The following is a 27,026-nucleotide window of genomic DNA, read 5'->3' as shown; positions in this document are numbered from 1 at the left end:
TAACATTCTGGGTCAGCCTCATTCATATTGTTGTCATCTACTCATTTCTTTCAGCAAGAGTACCCCACCAAGGGTGACTGCCTGGTGCTTGGCTCCATTATCCACTGACACTCTGACTTTGCCTTGCCACCTGCTTGTCCAGATACCCCTGCGGCACGCGTCCAGCGCTTTAGCATTTTCTCTTCCCGCTATTCTTGCGACCCACCTGTTCCAAACTTTTCGGACGGATGCCTCCAACAACTTTGACTTGTTAAAAGGCTCGGCAAGAATCATGGCTCCGGGCATTCCTACTGCAGTCAGTGCGGACCATCAACCCACCAAGACGGTTCGCATTGCGGATGACGGTGAGGACACCATGCAAGACGCTCAAGTAAGTCCGCTCCAAAGTGCTTATGAACGCAAGGCTGACGCGGTCAAGGAGACTGTCATTCGTGGCGGTAGACCTGGCGTTGTCGACAATGGCTCAAGCGACATCCCCTCCACCTACAAGCCTGTTGATGAAGATGATGATTCCGAACAAGTCGCCCCTTACTTCCCCGACCAGGATGCGAACAAGCCTACCACCTGGGGTTTCCACATTCTCGACAACAACCAGCCGGGATTTGCCGTTGACAATGCGGTGACTGAACAAGCCGAGGATGGTGATGATGATTCTCAGGCCACTCCAAACAATTCCTTGGGTGACGATACCGATACACACCACACCGACGCTCAAGTCGAAGGCGGAGTCGACGGAGGTGATGGTCAAAACGGCGACCAAGAAGCTGGAGACGACGGGCAAGCTGTCACCGATAGTGTTGCCGCTGACGTTGCTGCTCAAGCTGCTGCAGCCGATGCGGACAGTACCCAGAACTGGCTGGTCGCTCAAGACAGCTGGCTCAATCAGCTGGCAGCTGAGAATCCCGAGGAGTTCGCGCGTCTTGTCGAGTCTGGTGTGGTTGATCCTGCGTTTATTCCACATGCTGCTGCTCAAGAGAACATCGATGGCGACGGTGGAGCAGACGGAAACACCACCGCGACTGGTGCTGAGACCGAGATCAATTCCGACGAGGCTGTGGCTGCTGGTCCCGATGGCGCAAATGACAGTGCGGATGCCGAGGACGAGCCTGATACGGACGACAACGACCCAGCTGACAATGGCAATGCCACAGCTACTGCTCCAAACACCGACCACTTTGTCTGGCTTGCCAACCGCAACGACGCTCAAGAAGAAAACACCAGCTGCCCTGCGTGCGACACCGCTTTCAGTGCGTCGGATGTTGTTATCTACCTGAATTGTGGTCATTCATGGTGCTCCGAGTGTGTGAACCTGAACTATCGCTCCGCACTCAGAAGCCGCTCATCATGGCCTCCACAGTGCTGTCGCATCGACATTGATCATGGATCAATTGCGCACCTCCTCGAAGAAGACCTGCAGATGGATCTCGTCGTTAAGATCGAAGAATTTGCAGACAACAACCCTGTCTACTGTCAAACCCCAAAGTGTGCTGGTGGCTACATCCCGGTCGAGCGTCGCGAGGGTCAATGGGCCGGATGCCAGACCTGTCGGCTGACCACCTGTGTTGAGTGCAAAGCGCCTGCGATGGCCCATCCGATGCCAGCTTTGCATCCCAACATGATTGAGCAGGTGGACAAAGAGTTGGCCGAGGGCCAAGGATGGAAGCAGTGTCCCGGCTGTCGCAACCTGGTGGAGCGGAGCGGTGGTTGCAACTACATGAGCTGTGAATGTGGCCACCACTTCTGCTATCAGTGCGGAGGGACGCTGGAGAACAACATGCCTTGCGATTGCGAGGGTCAGCAGCCGTGGGTTGCACAGATGAATCAGGAGGCTGCTGGTGGAGCAGACCAAGACGGAGACTCTGAAGACGAGGAGGGTGAGGATGGCGAGCGTGATGAGAACGAGGACGGTACTGAGGATGAGGCTGGTGATCAAGACGGCGATGAGCAGGTTCAACCCGCGGTCCAGGACGGTGGCGCGACTGGTGGTTGGTAGGGCTTTCATGCAGGCGTGTCACTACCAAGCCGCAGCGGTCAACTTCGAGTTGGCCGAAGATTGGAATCATGAAGGGGTACGAGTGGTCCTTCTGAATTTCTGAGGGGTTGCATAGCATCGAGTCACGGGATCCTGGACTAGGACATAGAGGAATCCGAATTCGGTCTTCAGACAGCACTCGAGAGTGGTGTCTGCTTTCAATACTTTGAACCAGCCAATGTCCTCATCCGCGGCAGCCACCCTGGACTCTTCACAGAGTAGTAAAGATGGTCTGAGATGGCTAAAAGCAAGCCAGCACGGGTTGGCCAGCCCCACATACGCCTCACCAGGTCCGACATGTCACGTTTGCGCCGAGTCCTCACGGGAGCTACAGACTCCGAATTCGGAAGGCGACTAACCATATCTGATTGCAGTCGCTTATGCATCTTCTCATAAGCACATTTTCTTCGCCTTTCGCCCTTGGGCCTTTCGCTACCCGGAACCCATTCCGTACCGCTTTCAAACCCCACCACGCATTGATTCCTCCCATCTCATTAATACCTGAGGTAAGCTCGCTGACTCGCTCGTACGGAGATCCCATAAGGCATCAGTCATTCTTCTTCTTCTCTGGTCTTTCCAACTGGATCTTTCGGGACGCGTGAATATTCCAGCTCCTTCCCTCATCCGGCATCTTGACGCTAGCGAAGGTCTTCTACTCTTTCTATAAAACAACCCTCCCACTAGCCAATGCGACTGCTGGTCTCAATTGCCATTGCACTCATCGCAGCACTCGTCACACTCTACCACCACTGCAACGTCACCATAGTAATCAGCACCCTGGCTTCACGAGCCTTTCTGCGCAGCACCCACCAACAACTACCACAACTCACACGCACTTCTTCAAACCCGACCAGTAAATTTAGCCGCAACATGACGACCACAACGACACCACGCGCCATTCAAAAGACCTTTCTGGCTCGCGAGCAGTCAGAAGGCGCCGGCGCCCGTGTACGGCGGAGCGTGGGCACGCCCCAGCTCAAGAACTTTACTCCCTTCTTGATGCTGGACCACTTCAACGTGCCCTTTGGCGCGGGTTTTCCCGATCATCCGCACAGGGGTCAGGAGACTATCACCTACCTGCTTGAGGGTAGCGTTGACCATGAGGACTTTGCGGGGAATAAGGGTACAATTAATGCTGGAGACTTGCAATTTATGACCGCAGGACGTAAGTCAACCATTTCACCTCATACAAGTCGAACTCATACTGACAAAACCTGAAACAGGCGGTATCATGCACGCCGAGATGCCCGGACGCACCTCACCCACCAACATTGGCATGCAGCTCTGGGTTGACCTCCCCAAAGAGCTGAAATCCTGTGAACCACGCTACCGCGATCTTCGCGCATCCGAGATCCCACTCGCCACCAGTTCTGACGGCAAGGTCAACATTAAGGTGATCTCGGGCCGCAGTCTCGGCGTCGACAGCGTGCAGGACCTCGCTTACACCCCCGTCTGGCTGCTCGACGTCACCGTGCAACCCGGCGGCAGCATCACGCAGGAGCTGCCCAAGGGCTGGAATGCCTTTGCATACACACTCTCCGGCCTCACCAACTTCGCCAACGGAACCGACAAGACAGAGTCCGTGCAGCCGTATCACAATGTGGTCTTCGCCCAGTCGGGTGATGGCGTCACCGCGAGCGTCGAGGATGGTGCCAGCGAAGACGGGCGCTTCATCCTCGTGGCAGGTCAACCGCTAGACCAGCCGGTGGTGCAGTACGGACCCTTTGTGACCACGAGCCGCGACGAGGTCATGCAGGCGCTCATGGATTTCCAGACCCAGCAAAACGGCTTCGAGAGAGCGGCGAATTGGGAAAGCGAGATTGGAAAGAGTATGGGCCAGGTCCGTTAAGAACATGCTTCATAGCCATCTCGTGAGAAATAGATAGGAACAGTGGAACAAGGGCAGAAGACATTGAGCAAGGCGCCTGGAGTTTGACCCGCCGCGGATCTTGTATATACGTACATAGCTGGATTGGTACCGCGTTTGAGGCGGCCCTCGAACGCCGCTTATAGATCAGAATTCCACGTGTCTGACTTTATTTTCCGTGCTGTCTGACTTCCGCCATCATCAACAAGGTACAACGGAAGTCGCTGTCGCTACATGCCGAGGCTGGAGCGACGTTGATCCCATTAGTCTCGATCTCCAAGATCTTACCCCGTACCCCGGTGTCCGGCACCCCGTATCCGGTGGTGCGCTGCCGATGCCCGTCCGTCTCCAACTATGGCCCCATTCTGGCGACCAGTAGAGGTAGGCTTACTGCCGAATTCACTGCCTCCCTGAAGTATATGAACCCACATCGTTGTATGCCATTATATTGAGAATGTCCTGCTACAACCCCGACCTTGCTGAGTCTTCGACATAGCAACTCCTATCATACAGGCCTCTGGTTCACGGATACACTACCCCTTCTCGAACACCACTCACCAGATCCCTCTCGTGGACTTGAGCGTTGATAAACTTCCACGACTGCCACCACCATCACTATCACCAGAAGGATGTTCTACGAACCCGGCAAAACAGACCACGGTCTTCCCTACGACCCTTTCAAGGTACCTACATCCCTCCAGCTTCCCTTCCCAAACCCCTCCACCTCATCCATCCTAACACTACTCCTCCACCAACAGGCCTGCGTAATCCCCCGTCCCATAGGCTGGATCAGCACCGTCTCACCTCCCCACGCCAGCCAACCGCCAATCTACAACCTCGCTCCCTACAGTCAATTCAACAACCTCACCTTCGACCCACCATATGTCATGTTCTCTGCCAACCAAACCATCGCCGCCACCGCCACCCCAACCGATGGTACCGACTCTGCTTCCTCGCATCAACAACAACAACAACAACAGCCAACGACACAACGTTCCCCAGGCTTCAATCGCAAAGACACCGTGCACAACGCCGAGTCGACGGGCTACTTTTGCTGGCAGCTGGCGACGTATCCGCTACGAGAGGCGGTGAATGCGAGCGCTGAGAGCGTCCCGGTATGTTAGCCCCTGGCTTTGCCTTTTACATCGTCCCACCTAGAGGACCTGCTCTGTATTGTTCTGTACTGTCCCCTCCCAAACCGACTCGCTCTCGCTCTACCTGTCCCTGAGCAACCGATGAGGGGTCCATACTCGAAGCTGAATGCTCGTCGGTTCCCCCCCCCCGGCGCTCCCTCACCCTCTTTCTTCCTTAAATTAGCCTCCCTGCCCTCTACCTCGCTTCCTCTCCCGAATAGAAACCCCCAATTTCAAAACCGAGCTGACTGAGGAAACGACACAGTACGGCGTCGACGAATTCGACCGCGCCGGTCTGGAGAAGGAGTGGTCGCGCTGCCTCCCCGTCAAGATCCCACTAGTCAAGGACTCGCCCGTCAAGTTCGAGTATGTCCATTCCCCTTCTCACCCCGCCTGACCTGCCCAGGAGTGGCCCTTCTCACAACTCACAACTCACTCACCAAACCCCCCCTTCCCCGTCCCCTTTCTAAAATGACAAAACACAGGTGTCAACTCCACACGACGCTCCGCCTCCCCGCCAACCCCCCCTGGGGCACGGTGGACATCGTCATCGGCCGCGTCATCGGCGTACACATCAACGATCGCTACCTCAACGCCGACGGCAAACTAGACCCGGCGCTCACGCAGCCCATCGCCCGCTGTGGCTATTATGATTATGCGGTCGTGAAGGAGACGTTTGAGATGAGGGTACCCAATACCAGCGTCGAGCAGCTGGCTGGGTTGGAGGGGAGTGTCAAGGGGAATAGGGCGTTGAGGGAGAAATTGGAAGGGGACACGCAGGGCGAGAACGGGCAGACGAAGGAGGGAGAGACGAATGGGGAGGTGAAGACGTAGGAGAGTCTGGGACGGTACTGTACGTACATATGCATGCAACACCTTGTCTATGCTACACTATACAGCTGTACCTCTAGCGGTGTGACACGTTCGCACAAAGGATATGCGAGCTAGCGCAGCTCCAACAATCAGTAACAAATACACTCCTCAACCATATCTCAACAGAACCGGTTCTGTAGGAGCAGCATAACGCTTAGATAATTCCTTGCGTGTACCTCTCGTCGTCGCTCAAATCACCAGAGCTTTCTGTGGTTGCTACGGACCGCTCGCGAATTGGCCAATAGAAGTTCTTCCGCACATAGTCATCTTGCTTTGGTGTCGTCTCCACACCAGGATATCCGTCTGGGCCCGATGTAGACTCATTCGGATAAGATGAGCCTAACTTGGAAGCAGCATGTATGACTTCAACGTCAGATTCGTCTTCGCTGAGGCTATTGGCTTGGCTTTTGGAGTCGTGGTATTCAGTGCTAGTCCAGCTGCTCTCGGTGCAGCGGCAGCAACTGTGCTGTGACCTGCAGAGACTGCATGACGTGGCTGTGTGTCCGCTCTCGCTGCTTGTGACAACATCACTTGTGGTGACTTGCTGTCCGGACGGGGCCAATCGCAGTCTCGAAGATGAAGCCGACTCGACTGCTTGGGTGCTGTCAGCGATCGTCGACACCTCTCCGGAGTATTTGCGTGCATCCTTCGTCGCTGAAGCAAAAGCATGCGAATTCTTGTCTGCTGTGGGACCGAGATAATCCGATCTCTCTTCTACCGGTTTCGGCGATTCCGGCTGTGCTATCATTCTGCATGTCATCACCAGCTCCTGAACGTCGACATCTTTGAGACCTCTGGTATCATCTGCTGGCGATGTGCCCCTAGGGAGGTCCAAGATTCTCCACACCTGGGCAAACCCTCCGTGCTGTGTGAGGATGTCGCGGAGATCAAGATCTTGTGTGGCATCGAGGAAGGCTTTGGAGAATGCCGCTTCGTCAAAAGGAGTCCAAGCATACTGATCGTACCATTTCGCAAGGTTGCTGGTCTTTGAAGCCACGGAGGGTGGTAGCAGGACTGATGTAGGCGATGGTGTCTTGCCTTCGAACAACCTTTTAGGTCCGTATACTGGAGCAGCGAGTTTGTGCCCCTCCCATCCGAACTGTGTCGTGCCAATGCCTACCGAAGGAGAACTGTCTGGAGTTCGGTTCGAGAAGCGGAAAGGTCGTCGAGATCTTCCAGGTGAGACTGACGAGATGTTGGATCTCAGGTTGAGAGGAGACACAGCATTATCAGGGACGAAGCCGACTTCCGGTGACACGCTTGCTGAGGGTTGCGATCGTTTGCCTTCAGCAAAGTACTCAGTAGGATCGGTCTGCATGCTTGGTGTAACATTCTCTTGCATTGCTTGCGAAATCTGAGATTCAAGGCCAGTGGCTGATTGAGCTTGTTCCTGGAGTCTTCGCGACCGGAACTGGCGACGGATATCCTCGTGCGTTGGGACTGGTCGGCGGCGAAGGAGAGCGATTGTGTCATCGGAATCATCGGAGTCGGTGTCAGGCTTCGTAGTATTTCGCTTGACCCCAGCATCATCGACGACTCTGCTCTCCAAGCTCCAAGCTGAAGGCGGATTTGCCGTCTTGGCTCTATCTTCATTATCCAAGACTTCATTGTTTTCGGTTGATTGGGTGTCTTCGGGCGTACCAGGTGGGACCTGTGGGATCTCGAACGTGTCGGTCGACTCCAGAAATGGGTTTGTGATATTGGACTCGCTTTCAATCCGCACATGTTGTCCAGCATCGTCTGGCGGTTTGGAAGGAGACAACCTCGACCATTCTTCTTCGGTCGACATTCTGACCGGTGGAGTTGACGAAGTATTGGATCTGCAGCTACCACGATCAGAGTCCAATGGTCCAACAGCTTGGCTGCTGACGATTCTGGAAGGGGATCCGGAGACGTCGTCCGGGTCGGCGAATGGATTGTCTTGCTCTGACGCTCGCTTCTCAAGGTCGATCAAAGGCAATGGCTTCGATGATTCGCGGCGACCTTTCAGCGTGTCTAGCTGACTGTCAATTTCTGTTGGGAACGGAAAGAAGTAGTCGTTGGCAGCCTGAGACTTGAGGATTGGTGTGTCCTGGGGTCTTCCTGTTGGTATAGGATCTCGCAAAGAATCCATGGTGAGGTTTTGGGGGAAGCCTTCCGTTGACAGCCTCAAAGCAGGTAGAGAAGGAGTTGTCTTGGTGGGAACATTGATCGGTGAGCTAGTAGCTGTTGACTCGCGGGAAAAGGTTGCTGACTTGAATCTAACCGATTTTTTTGGCGACAGCGATCGAGTCGAGCTAGACTTGGTACGATGAGATTCCTCGCTGGTCTGAGAAGCTGTTGTGTCCTTGTGAAATAGTTCAGAAACCGCCTTCATTCGTGCGGCCATTGAATCAAGGAAATTCTTGGGTGTATTTAATGATGATTTGGAGGTATACTTCTGAAGTTGGGACTTCTCCGAGGGAGTGCCTGGACGTGAGGAAGCCTTGCTGGAACGGGTGGGCGACGGATTGTGGTGTCGGTCGTCAGCATCGTAGACGGGATAATTACATCCTTCAACGGCATCGATGTGCTCAGCTGGGTCCATGGATCTGAGTGGGTCAGCAACTTAGTCGTATTTGGAGCATGGTACTGACTTTGCGGATCGGTCTCGCTTGGAGGCAGAGAACAAGCTCGACAAGCTTCCCTTGGAGGACAACGACTTTGACCGTCCACGAGGTGACTTGGAAGGGAATGGTGATGCAGGCTCTGATGGCGTCCATGACTCAGGGTCGACAGCTGCTGGGGCTGACTTGCGGCGGAGGCTGAACGACCACATAACGTGAAGACAGGGTGAATGCTAGTATACAGTTGAGACGATATGACTAGATGCGACCAGGCATCCAGCCCAGCAAGCTAGACCAAGAGGTAGTACGAAATTCGAATGCAGGATGGGAAGCACACAGGATCATGCAAGGTGATGGTCGAGGGCCATGAAGACAGCCAAACAGCATGACAGAGCGGTCTCTCCCTCATCGTGCCTACCACTCGAGGGCAGTAGCTTGTGACTGCCCCACGAGGCAGCTCTTACCTTTTTCAACATTGTTTAAGCGTGAGAGCTGGCGGTGGCTGTCACCCTGCTCTCGCATGCGAGGAATCGTCATCAGGTACTGTCAACGGCATCGAACAGCTGACTTGTAGACTGCAGGGCCAACGTTAGACCAAGGAGGAGCAAGAGCACCAAGCATTGACCTTTCTGCGGTTCGTGCCAAGACATCCGGCTGCGGGATTCGTGAAGCCGGGGCGAGGGGGTTGGGGCTTCGCGTTGCGGCGACGAATTTATTTTATACCGCCAGCACTTTGTCCCCTTCCAATCCATATCGCTCACCACAACTGCGTTTGGCAACTACATTTAGCTTGATTCATCGACTCGAAAGTATGGCTACCGACCAGAAGAAGCCTCTGAGCTTCGACGAGATCATCCAAGCCGGTACGTCAAGACGCGGACCCGAGCTCAACCTTGCTAACCACGAACCTTAGATCGCGCGCGCAGAAAGAATGAGCAGCTCGCCCAAGAAATCTTCGGCCGCAATCGAGGAAATAAGAGAGGTTCCAACAAGAATGATAGATCCGCTTCCAACAGCCCGAGTCTCGCCAGTCGTGTTGGTGTCGGCAAGGTACAGGTACTTCGACCTTCCTTTTAATACCAGGTTCCTTCGACTCACAAATCCAGCGCTCTTCATCCTCGACCTCGACTTCCTCCCAGCGCAACCCTTTTCGTCCCTCTCCGTCTCGCAACACCTCATCGCAATCACAGCGCGACCGCGCAAATCGCCTCTCCCATGCTCTCAACGCGTCTACACCTCTCGGTACTCCAACGGGTCCCCGCCCAGCTGGTGGCTTGACAATAAAGGGCAAAGCCGGCCCCTGGACCATCATTGCGTCCAACTTTGCCCCCGGAACTACAGCAGCCGATATTGAAGCTACCCTGTCTCGTGACGCCCTCGATAGTGACGGGCAGAACGGCTTCCTCGACTGCCGTCTCACCTCGACCCATCCCACCGTCTCTGCTGAGCTAGTGTTTTCGGAGCGTGCCATTGCAGATCGCATAATAAGCACCTACAACAATCAGCTCGCTGACAATCGGTATCTGAAATTGAGCTACCAGAAGCAGCAGAACCAGAAGCAGCCGGGACAAAAGCCTGCAGCTACGTCTACTGCTCCGCCCATGCCACCTGTCTCAGCCCCGGTTGAGGAGCCCGCCTTTGTGGAGGATACAGATATGATGGCGGTGGAAGAGACCGCGCAGCCGAGCAATGAGCCCCATCCGTACGATGATGAGCGCGAGGCTGCAGCAGCGTCAAGAGACCGCCGCGATCGCGAGTCACGGCGTGATGAGCGCGATGACCACCGTAATGACCCGAGACGCGATGACGATCGAGATCGACGCTACAATGACCGTGCGTATGACAGAGACTACGACGACAGGCCACGGTACGAAGGGCGGTCCAGCTACGGTAGTGGCAGAGGAAGAGCTTATGGAAATAGCGTTCGAGGCGGTTACGCCAGGGCCGCTGCTAGTTCTGGACATGGCCGGGGTGAACCAAGAGGCGGCTATCGTGGCTATCGCTGAACGGATGCGGAAGTTTCCTGAGCCAGGGTAGGACGATCCGCGAAGTGCTTCGACTAGGGGGGCAGTTGAAGAGCCCGACATCCCAGCCACCCTACAAGGTCGCGGCTTGAGTTATTTGGGAGCGAAGAGCCTCACATATGCGACTGGTTACTTCAAGAAGCGGAATCAGATAGAGAAAGGCGGGAGAAGACATCCAGTCACAATCGTGTCAGGAGTTTCCAAGACGGCTATCAAGCACGAGACGGGTACAGCATGAGGCATGCTGCTATGGAAGAGGGAAGAGCCACACCGTGGTCCCACGCCATCAACTTCTCGGCCGAGCTGCGCTGCCGCAAGCCTGCTGAGGTTCTTGACTGGGAAGGAATTCTCCAAGAAGAGATAACAAATCAACGAACAAGGGCGACTGATATTCCTCCCACAGCCATTCAGCTGCACCCCTTCTACCACTTCCTGCTCTCCGCCATGCCATCTCCGCTGTACCTACCTAGCAGATTCAGCTGTCCGCATCGCATCGCACCGCACCGCCTCGCATAGCATGGCATTACATCGCGTGTGACCACCTGCACCACGGCCCGCAGCTAATCACATCACCCCAATCACCCTCAACAGTTCACTGCACCACACGCCCCATCCCACCGAGATTCGCTGCTTTCCCCAGCATCACACCGTGGTGTGACCACCGGGCCCCGGACGCGCACGCAACGGCCCTTCCCATCCACCCCGCGCCCGATCTCGCCTCGTTACTTCTCGGTTAGTGCATGGCGTTAGGCGTGGCAGGAAACGCCCCATTCCCTCCACGTGCGAGTGGGTAGGGTAGGGTAGGTGTCTACCTGGGGCTGGCAAAGTGTTCGGCTGTCCAACCAGTAGCCGTAGACCAGCAGCAATCGCGGCAGCGCGCCACGGGTTCATGCAATACTACTTACTACTACACTGGACCGAGTTCCGGGGCTAAGCTTATGATCGCCGGTGTATACAACGTGAGACGATGTGTGCATGCCTGCATCACATAGCGCCTCTCTTGCAGCGTTGACAGGGGATGCATGGGTCTCTGTGGGGGGGGGGGGGGGGCGGGCTTCGAGTGGGATAGCAACTAGTGAGCCGGGGCGCTTTACCGTCGGGAATCCAATACTCCTACCTGCCCATCAAAACACATATACATGAACACACTTTGCAGAGCCAAAACGGAGGATTTCATCATTATCATCACCAGAAACCCCTTTGGAATTGGGAATGCATAAGTATCTCGTTCGTCTCTCATTATCGGGCGGAGCGGGATGCTAACGCCGCCACCTTGGCCCGCCCACCGTATTTAGCCCCCCCCAACGCCTTGCGATTGCGATTGCGATTGCGATGCCAATATTGTTCCCTTGTCGTCGAGCCCGTGCCCATTCCGTGTGCTGGTCCGACTGCCATTCCCTTCCACTGTACTCAAACATTGCGGCACCCCGAGGCATTGGACAGTCTCGTCAGCGTTCGATATCTGTTGTGCCGTGGCAGCATGCGCCAGCTTCCATCAATCATACATTGTGCCACCCACTGTGTCCACATCGGATGCTGCAGTCTGTCGAAGAATAGGCCAGGTGTCTCAGTCACTCTTCAACATGCTCTCCACTAGATCCCCAAGCGGACCCCAATAGTCCTTCCCTCCGCCTTTCTCCAAGCCATGCTCATCCACAAACAACACGTAGTGCTTGAAGCTGGTATTCAGATGCGGCTCGAGGCCCAAATGCACAATTACCGGATAGTGGTGGCAGTAGATATGTGCGTACACGCGGTACAGACGCTTGAAGATGTTGCGGACAGTCTGCGGGAAGTGCTTGGGGAAGGGTACACCGATGCGTGAAGGGAAGGTGGTCTCATTGTCGATGTTGGACTGCACCCAGGTCATGAGGTGTTCAATGTATTCGGGCGCCGGCATTTTAGTGGGTTTGGGAAAGCCGGTGGCGGCATCTTGCCAGAGATATTCGAATCTGGGATGTCATGTTAGTAGAATGCTACAGGCTGTAGAAGGGTTTGTGGTACTCGTCGGTGGCCTTCATCTCGGGGCAGGTTTGGGGCGAGCAGAACTCGGTGATAGAACCATAGAGGAGATTGATTTGGTTGTAGAAGTCAACGACTGTCTAGGTTAGCCTTGGTCGTATATTCGTGGGTAGATGTGTACCATTGACAGCCAGCCATTCGTTCAGGTCTTCACCTTCGGGCAGTTTCACAGCCTTGCGCAGACTACCGCTTCCCAGCGTCGCTTCGGCGAATTGTCTGAGTTGGAAGCTGGAATTACCCTTGGTACTGCGCTGCGGCTTGAATTGACCCCTTGTGCGGGCATTGCTAAAGGGAGAAATTCGATTAGAGCATGGACTTGAAAGATCTCCCCATTTGTCACGGAGGATATCCATGACTCGGGATGGGGTTGATGGTGCGGGGGAACTAGGTGTCTCTAGTAGGGTATATGTGTTGATTGTTATGCAAGATGCGGACTGCTTGAGAGTGCAATGTGGCGGCAGCGGCTGCGCCGACGGGGATGAGTAGGGTACGAACATTGTGGTGAGAAAGGAGGCCATCGAGGGTGTGTGGCCGATTAACCACCTGATGACAGTCAGGGACGAGGTTTGTTTGTGTCGTGGTCACTGCATTCCAGCCGTTGGTCAGAGTGTCGTTCGCAATGGGACGGCTGAGAGGAGGCGTACCTGGAGATGGCAATTCCCGGCCAACGGGGCAGAACGGCAGGAATACTAAACGAGCGTTTAGCCGTTGCAATTTACGAGGGCAAGAGTGAAGGTGAGAATGAGTAGCACTGAAGGCCAATCTAGAGAAAAAGGAAGTTGGTGTGGACAAGCAGAGATGGCCTGCGCAGTTGGCAAGATGCGGTATCCAGACTCGCCAGATTATCGATACGGGATGTTGTTTACACTTTGCCGTTTATGGATATTACTCTTGGCATAGCAACGAGCTATGAATGTGAGTCGCCAGGTCCAGACCACGTTGTAGACATCATACAAGCCGACGAGCCGTGTGTATACAACACTCATATCGTCTATCTACAACTGCATCTGCTTGAATGACAAGCGAATTCTGTACATCGTTTCCCGCCCAAAGCCGTCTGACAAATGCTCATGATGATCTGAAAAGCGCCGTTTTGTCCTGTCGCAAGCATAGCATCATAATATCGTAAGCGTTCCGTGGAGACATGAATCTATCAAGTTGTTTTATGGTTCGTGGTCGTGGTTGCGGATATGGCTATGCGTTTCTAACGCCCCAGCCACTGAAACTTTTTGTGCCGTGAATCAGGACCAGCCTGATTCTGTGGTTCGATCTGTACACTCCGGTCATACAGCTCGCCTCGTGGATCTGCTGAATCCTGCAGAGAGTTAGTCACGCATCAAACAATGGATCTCTCAGGACGCACCTCAGATTCTTCAAGAATCCGTGATTCTAATATCAGTTTCACAGTCTCCTCGCTGCGGATCGTTCGATGGGGAAAGGTGTAGTGTTGCTCCAAGCTTCGTTGCACACCAACAATCGCCTCGCCCATGATCTCGAACTTCTTCCAATTGACGTTGGCTCCAATAAAGGTTTGGTTTGCCGATGATGCCATCGTCAAGTCTTGTCGGAGCAACGGGATGAAAGGGATTCGCTCGTTGAACGAGTTGTCCCACGCCATTCGATATGCCGCGTGTGACCGCGAAATTCCCATCAAGATAGTCAGCCTTAGGAACTGCTTCTGTGTCTCTTCAGGTACCAGCTGTCGGGTCGCTGCCAATCGAGCGATCTCGTGTCCATTGATTCCAGCAACAATTGCACCCAACGAATTGTAGTTGTTCATTTGCCGGACTTTCCACGCAAGACTCATGAATTTCTCCATGGCTCGCGCACGATGCTTGGCTTTATCTCGCAAGAGTATCATTCCAGACACAAACAGCGCAAGGTGGTTGAATTGCCGAACCATGACACTGATGTTGTCGTTGCGGCGTGATCGCCTCTTCTCGCTGATCGTGACGTGGCGTACATAGTCTCGTGGCCGAATCGACGAATACATGGTCCAGTCAATGCGCGTAATTTCCCGGGCGATTTCGTCGGTCGGCATGTCCATAAACTGATGCCACTGAACCTTGGTCAGTCGGATACAAGGATTAGGTCTGAGTCGTTTCGCTTCTTCTCGAGCCTCCTCGAGTTGTGCAATGTTCAACAGTGTCTGGCTCGAATTGCCGGTCCGGAGGACCTGTGATACGGATGGCGAAAGGATAGACCCTTGCTTGTCATCATCATCGGTGTCTGGCGCTTCACCACGTCCAGAGTGCTTCATGCCGATTTCGTTCATTGACGATGGGATTGATGTCGATGAAGACGTCGGCGTCTTTTTGTGGGTGGAGAAACTCCCTTTGCTGCTTGCTGAGTTGGGCCCATCATCATATGCCCAATCTTGATCGTCGTCTGCCACATGTGTAGCCAGATTGTTGTTGATTTCCCTCGCAGCTGGCGAGAATTCTCTCGACTTCTCTAGGGATTGCACGAATGCCGTGGCAATGTCTCGCACTTGAGCAGGTGCAAAGTCACCCGGGTATTGAGCAGTCCACTGACCGAGTACTTGCAAATACCGTAGCATTTCTGCTACTTTGGTGAACCTCACCAGATCGCTTTTCTCTGTCTTCACGAACCGGTCGATAATCGCCACGAGGAGCTGCTTGGGTGTGGCGAACAGTCGATACAAGCATAGAAAGGATGGAACAAATTTGGAGTCCTGTTTCGAAGCTGGTAACGTCAAAAGCCTCTCAACCAAGTCATGGAATGATACGCCTGTCTCATTACCGGTTGGGTATGCTCCAACCGCGAGCGCTTTCATCGCCTTGCTGCTAGCCTCGACATCTGGATGTGGCGAGTCGTCCAGTGATTCTTCGTCCATATTGAGAAAAGTTTGGAATGCGCGATTGTCAACAGTGTCGGTGGATACTGGTCTGAGCATGGACTTGACATAATAGGACTCCGGAGTCTCGGGCACAGTCGTCTTTGATGATTCTGACCGGGATACTAATTGGCTCGATGTCAAATCGTCGTCTGACACAGGCGTGTGGGGTTCGGTCGGCCGGGACTGGGATCTGGGTACATTGTTGGTGTCAACCTTGAGTTTTGTTTTCGAAAAGGTGGCGAGTTCGAGCTCGTCGCCAGAATCTTCATCACTGTCTTCGTCGGCGGACTCGATTATTGGTGGTCTAGCGGACATATTGATTAGATAATCTTTGGACTTGGATACGCGAAGCCTAGAATGAGAGCGGCTCCGACTTCTCGACTTCGCCGGCGAAGAATCCCGGGACGGAGATTGCTTTGCCAGATATGTTGCCTCAGAGTGAGAACGATCGCGAGTTTCAGGTTTGGCGCCAGCTGGTAACGTTAGTCGATACCGAGCTAAGGCCGAGACAGCCCACGTTTGGGCACCTACCTCGAGCCATCGCGAAAACACGATGAAGCATATTAGACAGACATCGCTTCTGGGTTCCCGGTTCGTCTTTGTTTGTTTCCGCAACCACTACGCTGGAGAAAGATCGTTTGACTTGTTCGTGGAAGCGCGACTGGACTTCACGACGCTCTTCGGGAATCTCCGCCTTACAGGCGACAAGCATGCAGGGCGTGTCGGATTTCGAAAGAGCAGCTAAAACATTATGAGTAGAGTTCTGGTAGGACTGGACAGGAGCTCGTACAGAGAACTGGAGGAACATTGGCAACGCTGCTGGAGTCGGTGACGTCGTATAGGCAGAACACGCCTTGGAAGGATGGTACCGCAATGCCTTTGATCGTCTTGGGCCAAATCACCCTGCTGCCACTGCTGAAATCGACATCTTCGAAACCGAGCTCGAACAACTGGACACGATATAGATTACCAGCAAGGGAGACTTTGCTGGCGTTCAGCGGACTGTCAGGCAATGTACGCAAGTCAATGGCATTGCGGGCAAAATAACTCTTGCCCACTCCTTGAGCGCCAAGGATAGCAAAACCAAGAGTGACGACCTCCTCCTGATCCTTGGTCTGAGTGAGATGTCAGCGGTGAGAAGGATACGCTTGGGGCAAGCCTAGTCATACCTGAAGCAGCTTGGATTGACTGCCATTCCTGGACCGCTCCGTCACGCGAGCAGACGTCGGTCGAGCAACAGCATCCTCCCGCTGGATGGTCTTAGAGCTGCGCTGGCTGGAGTCGGATGCTTTGGTGCCGGAAGAAAGCCGTTTGGACTGGCTCTCGCGGCGTGGTTTGATTGCTGGGGCCGAGTTGTGACGATCACCTGTTACGGGGCGTTTGGAGGAAGGTGGGGATTTGTCGTCAATTGCCAGCGACCGCGACTTCTTGGAACGAGAGTCCATGTTGGGTAGCAGACAGGTTCAGACGTCAAGCATGTTGTCGACCATGCCAGCAGTGGACGTTTTGTGTATCGTAGGCTCGCGGTCGGTGCGTGAGGGGGTGGATCCCAGCATGGGGGTTCCCTCAGACGTTGTAGACTAGGCAGCGAGCAAGTGAGAGCTGCCCAATCAAGGGGTCTCAAACCAGCGTGCAAGGCAACGACAGACGGTGATTCGTGCAACAAGGCGAATGATGGTATTTGGATTGGATGGTGGGTTGAAAGAAGGAAGCTGAGGAAACTTCTGACTCTAGGCGTGAGGATCAGGACAGGGAGGTCAAATTGATGAAAAAGAAAATTGTGGACTCTCCATACGGGCTCGGACCTAGACACAGAAAAAAGCCCCGGCTCCAAGCCGCCCCCAAGGCTCAAGCCTAGGGCCTCAGGCTGGCCGGCGGAAGGCGGTTTGGGGCCAAGCAGTACCCGCCAAGTTACCTATCGAGCCAAAGCATGCTTCGTGCAGATGCGGATGGCCTTGTGCCGTGCGACTGCGACACTCTGCAACTGCCTACCAGTCGGAGCGTTTGTGACTACCCAGTCGCAGCATAGCTGTTGTGACGCTGCTAACAGAAGCTGCTTGGAATATTAGGGCAACAGCTTCCAAGCAGCTGCAGCCGCCCCTGCAAGCCTGAGGCAGAGCCCTGCTCCGCGGCTTGGCTAAGGCCCAGCTAGTCACTCAGGTCCCAGGGGCACCGCTGCTGATTTGCTGGCTGCATCATCTTGCAGCAGCTCGCATCTGCTTGCATCAGATCCATAGCAGCCGGAAGACTGTTTTCTTCGATCATGACGACCAAAGACCACCTTCGTCGTCATCAAGCTTCTCCAGAGACTAGAAACTGATCGAATGCCGACATGTGCCTGTCAATCAGGTAATCCACTCACGAGCACTTCCATCACAATGCTGCGGCTCGCTTAGAGCTTGCTACGCGGGGTTTTCCATCAGGTAACTGCACTACAAGTACGACAGCATACTTTTCCATTACCTCGAGACGACAAGCTCTCCACCGACTATAACCGAGCCTCGTTCATAGGCTTTCAAAGTATCACGTCGTGACACAGTACGGAGTACACAAGCAGTCAAGACTTCAAGGGGGAGATCCCCGCAATGGGCCCAGCAACATTGATCAGGAACCGTGTTCCCCACCGAGCCCGAGTTCATGGGCGCTCCAGGCCTTTTCTTATCAGAGGGAATCCTAATTTGACCATCAGTCCAGCCACTCCAAGCCGCGACGAGAATGTCTCGTAAAACGCTGTTGCTTACTGTCCTCATTGCTTCTACACCTTTGCCGGATCAATCTCTCACTGAGCATGCACAGAGTATGCTGATCTTAGCTACAGCACGAACGGGTCGTTCAAAGTCAACTCTGTTTAGCTCATGTCGATCACCGCGTCCTCAAGGCACAGGTCGAACTTCCAACAACAGCCTTTCATAGCTTTGTTGGCGCAAAAGCCTCGCAAGCCGCAATTGCCGAAATCGTGTTGGTTGACCACATCCAGGCGCATGGCCAAATAATCCTCCACCCCCTTTCCTGCCAAAGGGCTCACCACTTACTGGAATTAACTTCCTCGTGGCTTGAATCATTCGTTTGTTGTTCCAGTCGTGCGGCTTGGTGCTTACGGTAAGTTTCCTTATGTCTTCGAACATTCTTTGGGCGAAAGCCTGCATTTCCGTCTCGTTTCCGTAATGTCAATTGCCCGTCAGGCCCTCTGCGAGCGAATGCTCTCCCTTTCGTGTGACAGGTGTCTTGCTCAGGAATGAGACCATGGTGATGAAGCATGTCGTCCATATACTCAAGTCCTAGGTCGAGCAGAGTAAGTGTGCCTTGGAAAAGGTCACTGCACCACACTAATGCCTACGCAGCGACTATCGCACACCACGACGCTACCGCCGGAGTCACCGCCTAGACCTCTACTGCTACACGGCAGCAGAAGTAGCGATTTCATAGCAGACCTCCTCGAGTGGGACGTAGACCGTTCGAAATTGGTGGAGAATGTGGAACCACAGACACTTCCGCAGAGGAGCAGCGCCAGATCCTCGGAACATCATTCCAGTACGGTAGACGCCTTCAATCTCGACCTGCTGGACGCATATGATGACGAAGCGGAGGAACATAATGATCAATCGCCGGCAGCTACCATTCTACCTCCGCGTACCTCGTCTCTATTCCAGAGTCCACCGCTCCGATCTAGATTGAGCGTGAAATCCCAATTCAAGACGGATACCACAGATCAACAGCCTCTGCCAGTTCGGAAACCGTCTCGTCAGCATCGACCCCATCCTATCATCGTACCTATCTTGGAGACTGTAACAGACGACCCTCCCCAGGTTCAGAGCGCGCGATTGCCTTCAGCACCATCTTTTCTAGACACAGACCCATTGCAACCGCCTTTTAGGAAGAGACACAGAAGACATATGACCATATCGGAAAGCAAACGAGCTGCAAGAAATACCGTAATTGTCTCGCACCCTTCCGGCATGTCCAGAGAACATGACCTACCACCCATACCGGACCTGTCCCCGTCGAGTTCGATTGCCACGTCTGCTCTGAGTCCAGTACCAGGGACGCCTGCTCTAATCTATACACCTCCAAGCGAAGATCGAATTCGAAGAGAGCTCGAAATGCTGACTCTTCAGGACGGGGCAGACCCTTTGCTGACCCATAGATATGGCGGAAGGATCGATTCAAACTTTGTAATGCAATTGGAGAGACAGACCGATGCAGACATTGACCCAACCTCGCCTTATTATCGACCATATCGACTGCGGCCCGAGCGGACGCAATCGGACGTGGAAGACCGAAGTCAGCTGCGACGTCGAAAGAGCTTCGTCGAATACTTTGGCCGGAGATCGCCTGTTGACAAACTTCTCGATCTATATCTCGATGATGATAGGACTCCTGAAGGGCCGAAAGTCCCTGATATCATCAACGACAGCCCCGAGAAGCAGCAGCCTAAGCGGAAACAGATTGCCAGAAGAATGACAATGACCTTCCGATCCTCACCCAAAGGTAGAACTCCGGAGGTTCCTCCACTTCCACCGCAGCTGCCAGCTGGCATGACCTGATGAGTGCGTCATGTATACAAGTTCACCCGGAGGGAGAATTGTTGGTAACGAAAGCAACGAATGCTTTAAGATCGTCCTGGTCTGCTGAGTCAGACTCAAGTTTGACCTTGAGATTTCTGAGCCCTTCCTCGAATCCTTTTTCCTCCGTCCACCTGGCGTTGAAACGCGACCGCCCAGTGGTATTCGGCCTTGAGTCGGGATGCAAAGTCTGCTCATAAATGTTCTTGAGCTTAGCACGGAGGTTCGGATACTGCTGAAAAAGGTGCTCCAGCTCTTCCCTCATGGGCTTCTTCTCACCAGCGGAATCCACCACGCCTTTGGCATGATTGGGAATGCCATTGGCGCCAGCATCGGCCTTGGAAGTACAGCTTGCTTGGTGACACTTGAAGCACTGTAACGAACAACTGTATGAAAGACTTGTATCAACACAATAAATAATGAGCTGTTATGATGGCCTACCTTCGACTTCGACATTTTGAGCAGCGGTATTTGAAAGTGGGTTCTTTGCACACTTCACAGTCCTGGTCAGCCATGTTCATGTGCCTCGATTAGTAGATAGCACTGCTATATCCGGGGACAAACAAAGGTTGATAGGTGTGTCCCACCTGCTATAATTCACCGAATGATTATCAGTGCAGGGCAAAGTGGCAAGTAAAGTCTGCTACTCCTGTCCACATGACGTTCATGGATCAAATGCTTCACCGGAGTATGACGTACCAACTAAACTGCGTTGCCGCAATTGTATTAACAATCCTACGTTTCTATCATTTCCACACTATCATCTTCATCCATAGCAACCCTGCCCTCGCTGTCCCCAGTCTTGCGCATTGTGAGAGCCTCATTGTCCTTATACACTATCCCGAAGAAAGGCCAGCCACACTCCCGAAGGACGAACATGAACAGTTCAATGTTACCGCGGGCTTTCGGGCGCATGGCCCGTGGCGGACAAGTCGCAGCTAGCATCCGCTCCATACAACACGCAAAAGGGTTCCACAAGTCGGTCAGAATACCTGCGATTACCGCATCGTATAGCCGCCATCGACCGACGATTTCAGGGAAGCAGCAGCAAGTCGCATCCACCACTTCGCACAACCTGCCTTCGTCACGAAGCATCTTTATACAAACGCAAACAACTCCCAACGCGGACGCGCTGAAGTTCCTCCCCAACCAAGAGGTTCTCCCCGAGAACTTCCCCTCCACATTCGTCGAGTATACTTCTCCGCGGTCAACATTGTCACCGCCACATCCATCGCCGCTTGCCTCTCGATTACTAGCAGTGGATGGCGTTTCGTCAGTCTTCTACGGGGCAGACTTTATCACCGTGACCAAAGCTGGGGATGTAAATTGGGCACATATCAAGCCGGAGATTTTCAGTCTGATTACCGAGGCCGTGACCGCCGGCGAGGCCATGGTCACAATTAGCGATAAGAGTGGTTCTGACGACGGTCAATCCAGTGAAGAGGATTCATTGGCTGTGAACGACGACGACGATGAGGTGGTTGCCATGATCAAAGAGCTCCTTGAGACAAGAATTCGCCCCGCCATTCAAGAAGACGGAGGTGATATCGACTTCCGTGGCTTCGAGAATGGTATGGTCAATCTCAAGCTGCGTGGAGCGTGCCGAACATGTGATTCCTCGACTGTTACTCTTAAGAATGGTATTGAGTCCATGTTGATGCATTATGTAAGTGGTCCAGGACACCTAGCTGGGACTGGCTACTGACAAGCATTAGATCGAAGAGGTCAAAGGGGTGAATCAGGTCCTCGACGAAGAGGAGGAGATTGCCATGAAGGAGTTCGCTCGCTTCGAGGAAAAATTGCGTCAGCAGAAAGGCCCTGACGCAGTCGCCTCAACGGTTGGCAAAGGTTCCTTGGACTTTGCCGGGTAGAGGACGCCGTAAGCATCGACCACCTTCTGCGCCCTCCGGGCGCCTTGTGTTGCCACAGTCCGCCAAGCATGCAGCTACTATGTATATCATCGCGATCACAGCTGCATCCATAGAGTTGTAGCTCGGGGTCATGCATACGAAAGCGGTCTCCTCACACGGCAGCCAGTGGCGTTCGATCAATCCAGCAATCCTGGGCAGTTTGCGGGGAAGGGCAATCACTCCACCCACGAGGACAATGGATAACCTGGCTGGGTGTTGTGCGACAGAGATTGCGGACCGACGAAGCATTTTATCGGCCCTGTCTTTTCCGGAACGCGAATGAATAAGAGCTACACGGGCGTGTCCATCCCATGGACCTTATATCATAGTCGGCCGTACGAGGGTGTCGGGAGAAGAATGATATTTCTGTATAGTAGAATAGAAGCACGTTCGAGGTCCCAGGAACGCCTCGTCGTATTCACCGGGCATCATTTGGGGTCTAGGCAAAGCCTAACTTTACCTGGGGATCGACGAAGGTGGGACTGAAAACGGGCTGCGACATGCTGCTCGCCAGCCTGGCCTGGACTTCGCTTCCCCGGAGAAAGCCTGTATGGACCAGGTGGGCTCGCGTGGTCATGAGGTCTCCCGGATGGCCCTGTGCGCGATTTGCTCAGCAACTTACGCAAAGGCAATCAGGCCCCGCGCAATCGTCCTCACACAAACAAGGCGATCGCCTGTCATGATCCCGCCTCCGTCGGCCAGAACAGACGTCGAACGGCAGCAAAGGCGTGCTCGGATCTGTGATAGGTAGCACAGCAAGGCTTTTGGGAGGCGCTATTATCAACGGCATATGTGCCGTCTCTTCTTGCTGCTTGAACCTCGGAGCATGACCAATGGGACCATTTCGCTGGCCGAGCAGCACCAGGAGAGCTGAGTGTCGAACACCATGTCTCGCCGGTGAAGCGCGGAGGGGCCAGCGCCACCCGCTCCAGGACCCTCAACCCTTAAGCAAAAGCCCAAGCGTCGATTCCCCGCAAAAAGACTGCTGGTGACAGAACTAAACCGGGGCGTGCTCCAATCCCTGTGTCAGGCATCTCCCCACCCGCCAACACCTTACCACGACGCCAGTCCCAGCTCGTGTAAGCGCTTCATGCCCGGTTCGACCCCTCTTGGGACGCCATCTCACGTCCATCAGACCTTTTCAGACCTTCTCCTGCATCCAAGGGACCTTGCTTTTGCTTCGTCGCATCCCTCGTATACTTCTACCATTCCATCGCGGGGCAGTGATTGTTCGTGTGCTGCCCCTCTTTCTCCTGCCGCGACTCGAATTTACACTTGCTTTCGGCCTTTGTGCGGGAATGGCGGGTAATTAGATCACCTCAGGGCTTGTCAGGCAACGTCGCGTGAGGTTGGAATACAGGTCTTGTTTTCAATTGTCGAGGGCGGTATCTCTGGCGACCTCTTTAGCTGCTGGTCAGGCTATTTCGACCTAGGGACATTGCAGTCAGCTGCGACGATTCTACTGCCTGAGTTTGCCATTGGATCCGAGACCGACCTGTCTGTCGCAACTGTGCCCTATCAGCTGGAACTTCGCGAAACGAGGACGCAAGACGGATTGAAATCGAAAGATTCAATTCCGTGCTTGAATTGCGAGAGTTCTTCACCGATTTGTCTCGGCTTGCTCGAGCATACCTTCACGCTCTTGATTGATACGTGAACGTGTTCTTGGGTGGCCTAGTCAACAAACGAAACGACTCGCCTCAATTCCGGCCAGCATCAACGAAGCTGCGCTCGACGAGACTTGGAGTATAGCAACTTTCCTGCTGCGAGACTGTGGTCTTGGAGCCCGCCTTTGATCGTTACCAAACTCCTGTTCTGTTGCGACAACTCAGGTTTGCAGGGTCACGTGACCATATTCACCGCGTGATACTTCGACGGCTGTCCTCGACCACTTCTCGCACCAGAACATCGTTCATACTATCGCCAAGAACTGCGCCGACGTCTGCGCATCTGAGCACTTTCATCATTTCTTCCGGTCTTCATCATGAGTGCCACTCAAGGCAAGCCCTCGTTCGCTCCTCGTGCTGGCATGCCGGCGTTCGGCGCGTTCGGCGCACAGCAACCTTCTGCCTCAATTCTTTTCGAAAAGTCCAACCCCGGCGTACGTCGGTCGACTCCAGACTCCGAGGCCCTTGCTTCATCTGATGACGAGGTCGATCAGAGTAGAGCGGCAGCACAAGCTAACAGAACACACAAGCCAGCTCGCCGAACCTCTTGGCTGAACGACGTTCCGACCGCTACAGCAACACTCAACCGCAAAGCGTCAGGCACCATGCCATACAGTCCAACTGCGTCAAATCCGGGAACACCATCCAGTGAACAGCCAATGTGGAACGCTATGGGCAATTCAGCTGCCTCTGCCTGGAATGGTAGCAGCGGTGCAACACCCTGGGGCAGTATCTGGTCAAGTCAAGATGCGCGCAAAGAACCCTCACGCCTCCAGGAAGTCATGTCGAATACAAATGAAGGGGGCATCCCTTTTTCTATTCCTCTTCAACCAACCCCCAAAACCTACCGCTCGCAGTCCTACTCTGTCGGTCAACTTGAGTTAGCTTCAGCCCCTCCTACCAGTTCGCCAAACGAACCTGGTAGATACCGCATGGGGGGACAATACCCATCTCTGCAACGCCGCACATCTCGCACTGCAGGACTAGGGGTCGTTGACGCTACAGGTCTCGATCGTTTGCACGAGGAGGAAGGTGACGAAGATTACCAAACCACTACGACCATGTCCAGTTCGCAAGCACGGCGGATCGAACGACTAGAGAAGGAGAATGCTCAGCTCCGAGCTGCCCAAGTTGGAAGCCGAACTTTTTCCACCAGCGCTCTGAGCAATCCACCCACCAGCTCTACTTTTAGATCTTTCCGCACTCAAAGCTCGCTGCCAGAGGAGTATGATGACGCAGTCGATGATCAAGAGAGTATGTCTGGCTCGGGACTCATGCAGCGCCGTGATAATACCATGCGCCGCATGAGCGAACAAGCTCTCAACCCATATGAGCGACAGAGCGCGACAGACTTTGACGCCAATCGCAATAATGCAAAATGGTCAACCTCTCTTGGTTTCGGCAGCATACCCGAACTCCCTCAGAGTCGCCGGCACTCAATGGCAGATGTTCCCACACGTCATCCGTCCCTAGGATCCCAAGGTATGATAGGCCCCATGCGTCGCCACCCTTATGGTACCCCCAAATTGAGTGCACGAACTCACTACCCAGATCACGAAGAACCCGCCGAATACTTCAAACAGATCCACTTGGAAAACTCCCAAGGAGACGATCGTACGTATTTCGCTTCTGATTATCCGCAGGGTCTACCTCAAATACTTATTCATATGGCAGCTGCCTACTTCACCGTCAACGAGTCCACGAGACGAGCCGCCGAGGAGCATGTTCAATCATTCACCACCGCAAGCCCTTATGCCATGCACTACATGCCCCATTCTGCACAGCCTCTGCATATCGTCAATTTCAAATGCTGTCGTTCCGACGTCTACTACGTCCAGGAAGGCAGTGGCCTAGATGTTCGTGTCGGAGACCTCGTCATCGTCGACGCCGACCGAGGCATCGACTTGGGAACTGTACAGCACACCAACGTGACTTGGGAAGAAGCACGACGCTACAAAGAACACTACGCGGAGGAGCACTACAAGTGGCTGATGATGTTTTCCAAGCAGAGTCGAAATGGCGGCCCAAACGTTGTGAATCCCAACGGTCTACCTACAAAGCAGGGCAGTGCTGTTGGCGGCATGGGACCTCCCAATCATCACAATGCCCACGATGCATCCCATGGCGACCTCAAACCTCGTTTGATCAAACGCCTCGCGGCTAACCACGAGATCATGACTCTCAAAGAGAAGGAAGGCAATGAAGCCAAGGCTAAACGAGTGTGTCAGCATAAGGTCGCGGAGCATCGGCTCAACATGGAGATCCTCGATGCCGAATTCCAGCTGTATGAGTTGCTTACTACCTGCAAAGCATGCGCTAACAGTCTTTAGGGATTCAAAGAAGCTCACATTCTATTACTTTGCCGATTCATACATTAACTTCAATTCCCTGGTCACAGATCTCTTCAAAGTCTACAAGACTAGAATCTGGATGTCTGCAATCAATCCTGCTTCGTTCCAGACCCCAACTGCGTCTCTTGGTCTTGTTCCGGCTCCTGCTGGGCAGTCATTCGGTGCCAATGAAGGTGCAAACGGTCGCCAGCGCCCCTACGGCGGTAGACAGCAGCCAGACCCTATGGCCTTCAACAACCCCTACGAGCCTGAACCGGGCATGCGTGGAAGCTATATTGCGCCTCCCTTCCCCGGGTTTCCTCCGGGAATTCAGCCAGGCCAGGCTCCGGGCCTTGCCCCTGGCATGGGTCCCTTTGGCGGTAACATGCCTGGGGACCCATTTGGCGACTACTACCAGCCCTCGTACAACCTACTCAACCCAAATGCCCCCAATTTTGCCAGTGGGCGACCTGGCATGGGCTCTCGGGCCTCGAATCAATCACCGACCAACGAATGGGCTGGTCGGTTCCAGGGCTTGTCCCTCGGATCCTAGACATCGATGTGAGCTGGACTCGCCTCATCAACCTTCCGCAAACAAACATATGAAACGAACACGGAGCATCGACGACACGCTAGACTTTGCATTCTGCGGTACAAAGACATGGATGGGAATCACGGCGGAGAATAGAGGGACCAGGCTAAGAAAAGAGTTCAGCATCTTTCCTTGTGACTATGATTAATTGCCGGTTTGTCCTTGCGGGGCGTGAAGCTTTGATTTGGTACAGTTTCTGATCGTTTGTGGCAAGCACGGGAAGGATGAGTTAATGAAGACAGCGCTAAGACATCTTAGTGATATCCTGTTGTAAATGAATATGCATGGTGGTGACTTTTGAGGAAGGGAAAAGATGAGATTGCAGATTGTGATGTGAATGATGGCTAAGGACATAGCCTGAGTGTAAGGTATCTCTTTTACGGAGCACAGACAGTGTCGACGTTATTTCTTTGACTATACTACGGTCACTCGTTTAGAATGGGAATAAGATGATAATTCACTGACAATCTTCGCGCTCCAGCATTCAAGGGTTGAAGTACAGGTAAAATCAGGTCAAAGTGAGGTGCAAGTGAGGCAAACTATGAGCGATAACTGACGCAAGAACGAGA

At 53.8% G+C, this 27,026-nt stretch overlaps 11 protein-coding genes across 11 annotated transcripts; 7 read left to right on the top strand and 4 right to left on the bottom strand.

Annotated features, from left to right (window-relative positions):
* Window positions 1-271: 271 nt before the first annotated feature.
* On the top strand, window positions 272-1,993 carry HMPREF1541_08060 (uncharacterized protein; the record flags this gene model as incomplete). The annotated part of the gene is made up of 1 exon (XM_008722380.1): window positions 272-1,993. The coding sequence occupies one exon, from the start codon at window positions 272-274 to the stop codon at window positions 1,991-1,993; it is 1,722 nt and encodes a 573-aa protein (XP_008720602.1).
* Window positions 1,994-2,902: 909 nt separating this feature from the next.
* On the top strand, window positions 2,903-3,881 carry HMPREF1541_08059 (uncharacterized protein; the record flags this gene model as incomplete). The annotated part of the gene is made up of 2 exons (XM_008722379.1): window positions 2,903-3,197; window positions 3,256-3,881. The coding sequence occupies 2 exons, from the start codon at window positions 2,903-2,905 to the stop codon at window positions 3,879-3,881; spliced, it is 921 nt and encodes a 306-aa protein (XP_008720601.1).
* A 647-nt stretch (window positions 3,882-4,528) lies between these two features.
* HMPREF1541_08058 (uncharacterized protein) lies at window positions 4,529-5,866 on the top strand (the record flags this gene model as incomplete). The annotated part of the gene is made up of 5 exons (XM_008722378.1): window positions 4,529-4,582; window positions 4,658-4,835; window positions 4,902-5,014; window positions 5,298-5,398; window positions 5,518-5,866. 5 exons carry the CDS (start codon window positions 4,529-4,531, stop codon window positions 5,864-5,866), a joined length of 795 nt encoding a protein of 264 aa, XP_008720600.1.
* A 193-nt stretch (window positions 5,867-6,059) lies between these two features.
* On the bottom strand, window positions 6,060-8,646 carry HMPREF1541_08057 (uncharacterized protein; the record flags this gene model as incomplete). Its single annotated transcript, XM_008722377.1, has 2 exons — window positions 6,060-8,461; window positions 8,517-8,646. The coding sequence occupies 2 exons, from the start codon at window positions 8,644-8,646 to the stop codon at window positions 6,060-6,062; spliced, it is 2,532 nt and encodes an 843-aa protein (XP_008720599.1).
* Window positions 8,647-9,301: 655 nt separating this feature from the next.
* On the top strand, window positions 9,302-10,496 carry HMPREF1541_08056 (uncharacterized protein; the record flags this gene model as incomplete). The annotated part of the gene is made up of 3 exons (XM_008722376.1): window positions 9,302-9,353; window positions 9,404-9,546; window positions 9,597-10,496. The coding sequence occupies 3 exons, from the start codon at window positions 9,302-9,304 to the stop codon at window positions 10,494-10,496; spliced, it is 1,095 nt and encodes a 364-aa protein (XP_008720598.1).
* A 1,585-nt stretch (window positions 10,497-12,081) lies between these two features.
* HMPREF1541_08055 (uncharacterized protein) lies at window positions 12,082-12,889 on the bottom strand (the record flags this gene model as incomplete). Its single annotated transcript, XM_008722375.1, has 3 exons — window positions 12,082-12,466; window positions 12,519-12,612; window positions 12,658-12,889. The coding sequence occupies 3 exons, from the start codon at window positions 12,887-12,889 to the stop codon at window positions 12,082-12,084; spliced, it is 711 nt and encodes a 236-aa protein (XP_008720597.1).
* Window positions 12,890-13,740: 851 nt separating this feature from the next.
* On the bottom strand, window positions 13,741-16,841 carry HMPREF1541_08054 (uncharacterized protein; the record flags this gene model as incomplete). Its single annotated transcript, XM_008722374.1, has 5 exons — window positions 13,741-13,851; window positions 13,900-15,869; window positions 15,928-16,137; window positions 16,187-16,511; window positions 16,566-16,841. The coding sequence occupies 5 exons, from the start codon at window positions 16,839-16,841 to the stop codon at window positions 13,741-13,743; spliced, it is 2,892 nt and encodes a 963-aa protein (XP_008720596.1).
* Window positions 16,842-19,352: 2,511 nt separating this feature from the next.
* Window positions 19,353-19,940, top strand: HMPREF1541_08053 (uncharacterized protein; the record flags this gene model as incomplete). Its single annotated transcript, XM_008722373.1, has 1 exon — window positions 19,353-19,940. One exon carries the CDS (start codon window positions 19,353-19,355, stop codon window positions 19,938-19,940), a length of 588 nt encoding a protein of 195 aa, XP_008720595.1.
* A 22-nt stretch (window positions 19,941-19,962) lies between these two features.
* Window positions 19,963-20,414, bottom strand: HMPREF1541_08052 (uncharacterized protein; the record flags this gene model as incomplete). Its single annotated transcript, XM_008722372.1, has 2 exons — window positions 19,963-20,295; window positions 20,400-20,414. The coding sequence occupies 2 exons, from the start codon at window positions 20,412-20,414 to the stop codon at window positions 19,963-19,965; spliced, it is 348 nt and encodes a 115-aa protein (XP_008720594.1).
* Window positions 20,415-20,835: 421 nt separating this feature from the next.
* Window positions 20,836-21,829, top strand: HMPREF1541_08051 (uncharacterized protein; the record flags this gene model as incomplete). The annotated part of the gene is made up of 2 exons (XM_008722371.1): window positions 20,836-21,624; window positions 21,674-21,829. The coding sequence occupies 2 exons, from the start codon at window positions 20,836-20,838 to the stop codon at window positions 21,827-21,829; spliced, it is 945 nt and encodes a 314-aa protein (XP_008720593.1).
* A 2,023-nt stretch (window positions 21,830-23,852) lies between these two features.
* On the top strand, window positions 23,853-26,418 carry HMPREF1541_08050 (uncharacterized protein; the record flags this gene model as incomplete). The annotated part of the gene is made up of 2 exons (XM_008722370.1): window positions 23,853-25,819; window positions 25,866-26,418. The coding sequence occupies 2 exons, from the start codon at window positions 23,853-23,855 to the stop codon at window positions 26,416-26,418; spliced, it is 2,520 nt and encodes an 839-aa protein (XP_008720592.1).
* Between the last annotated feature and the right edge of the window lie 608 nt (window positions 26,419-27,026).

This window comes from Cyphellophora europaea (genome assembly GCF_000365145.1).
Source record: "Cyphellophora europaea CBS 101466 unplaced genomic scaffold supercont1.8, whole genome shotgun sequence".
NCBI lineage: Eukaryota > Fungi > Ascomycota > Eurotiomycetes > Chaetothyriales > Cyphellophoraceae > Cyphellophora > Cyphellophora europaea.
This window is presented reverse-complemented; position numbering and strand designations above follow the sequence as displayed.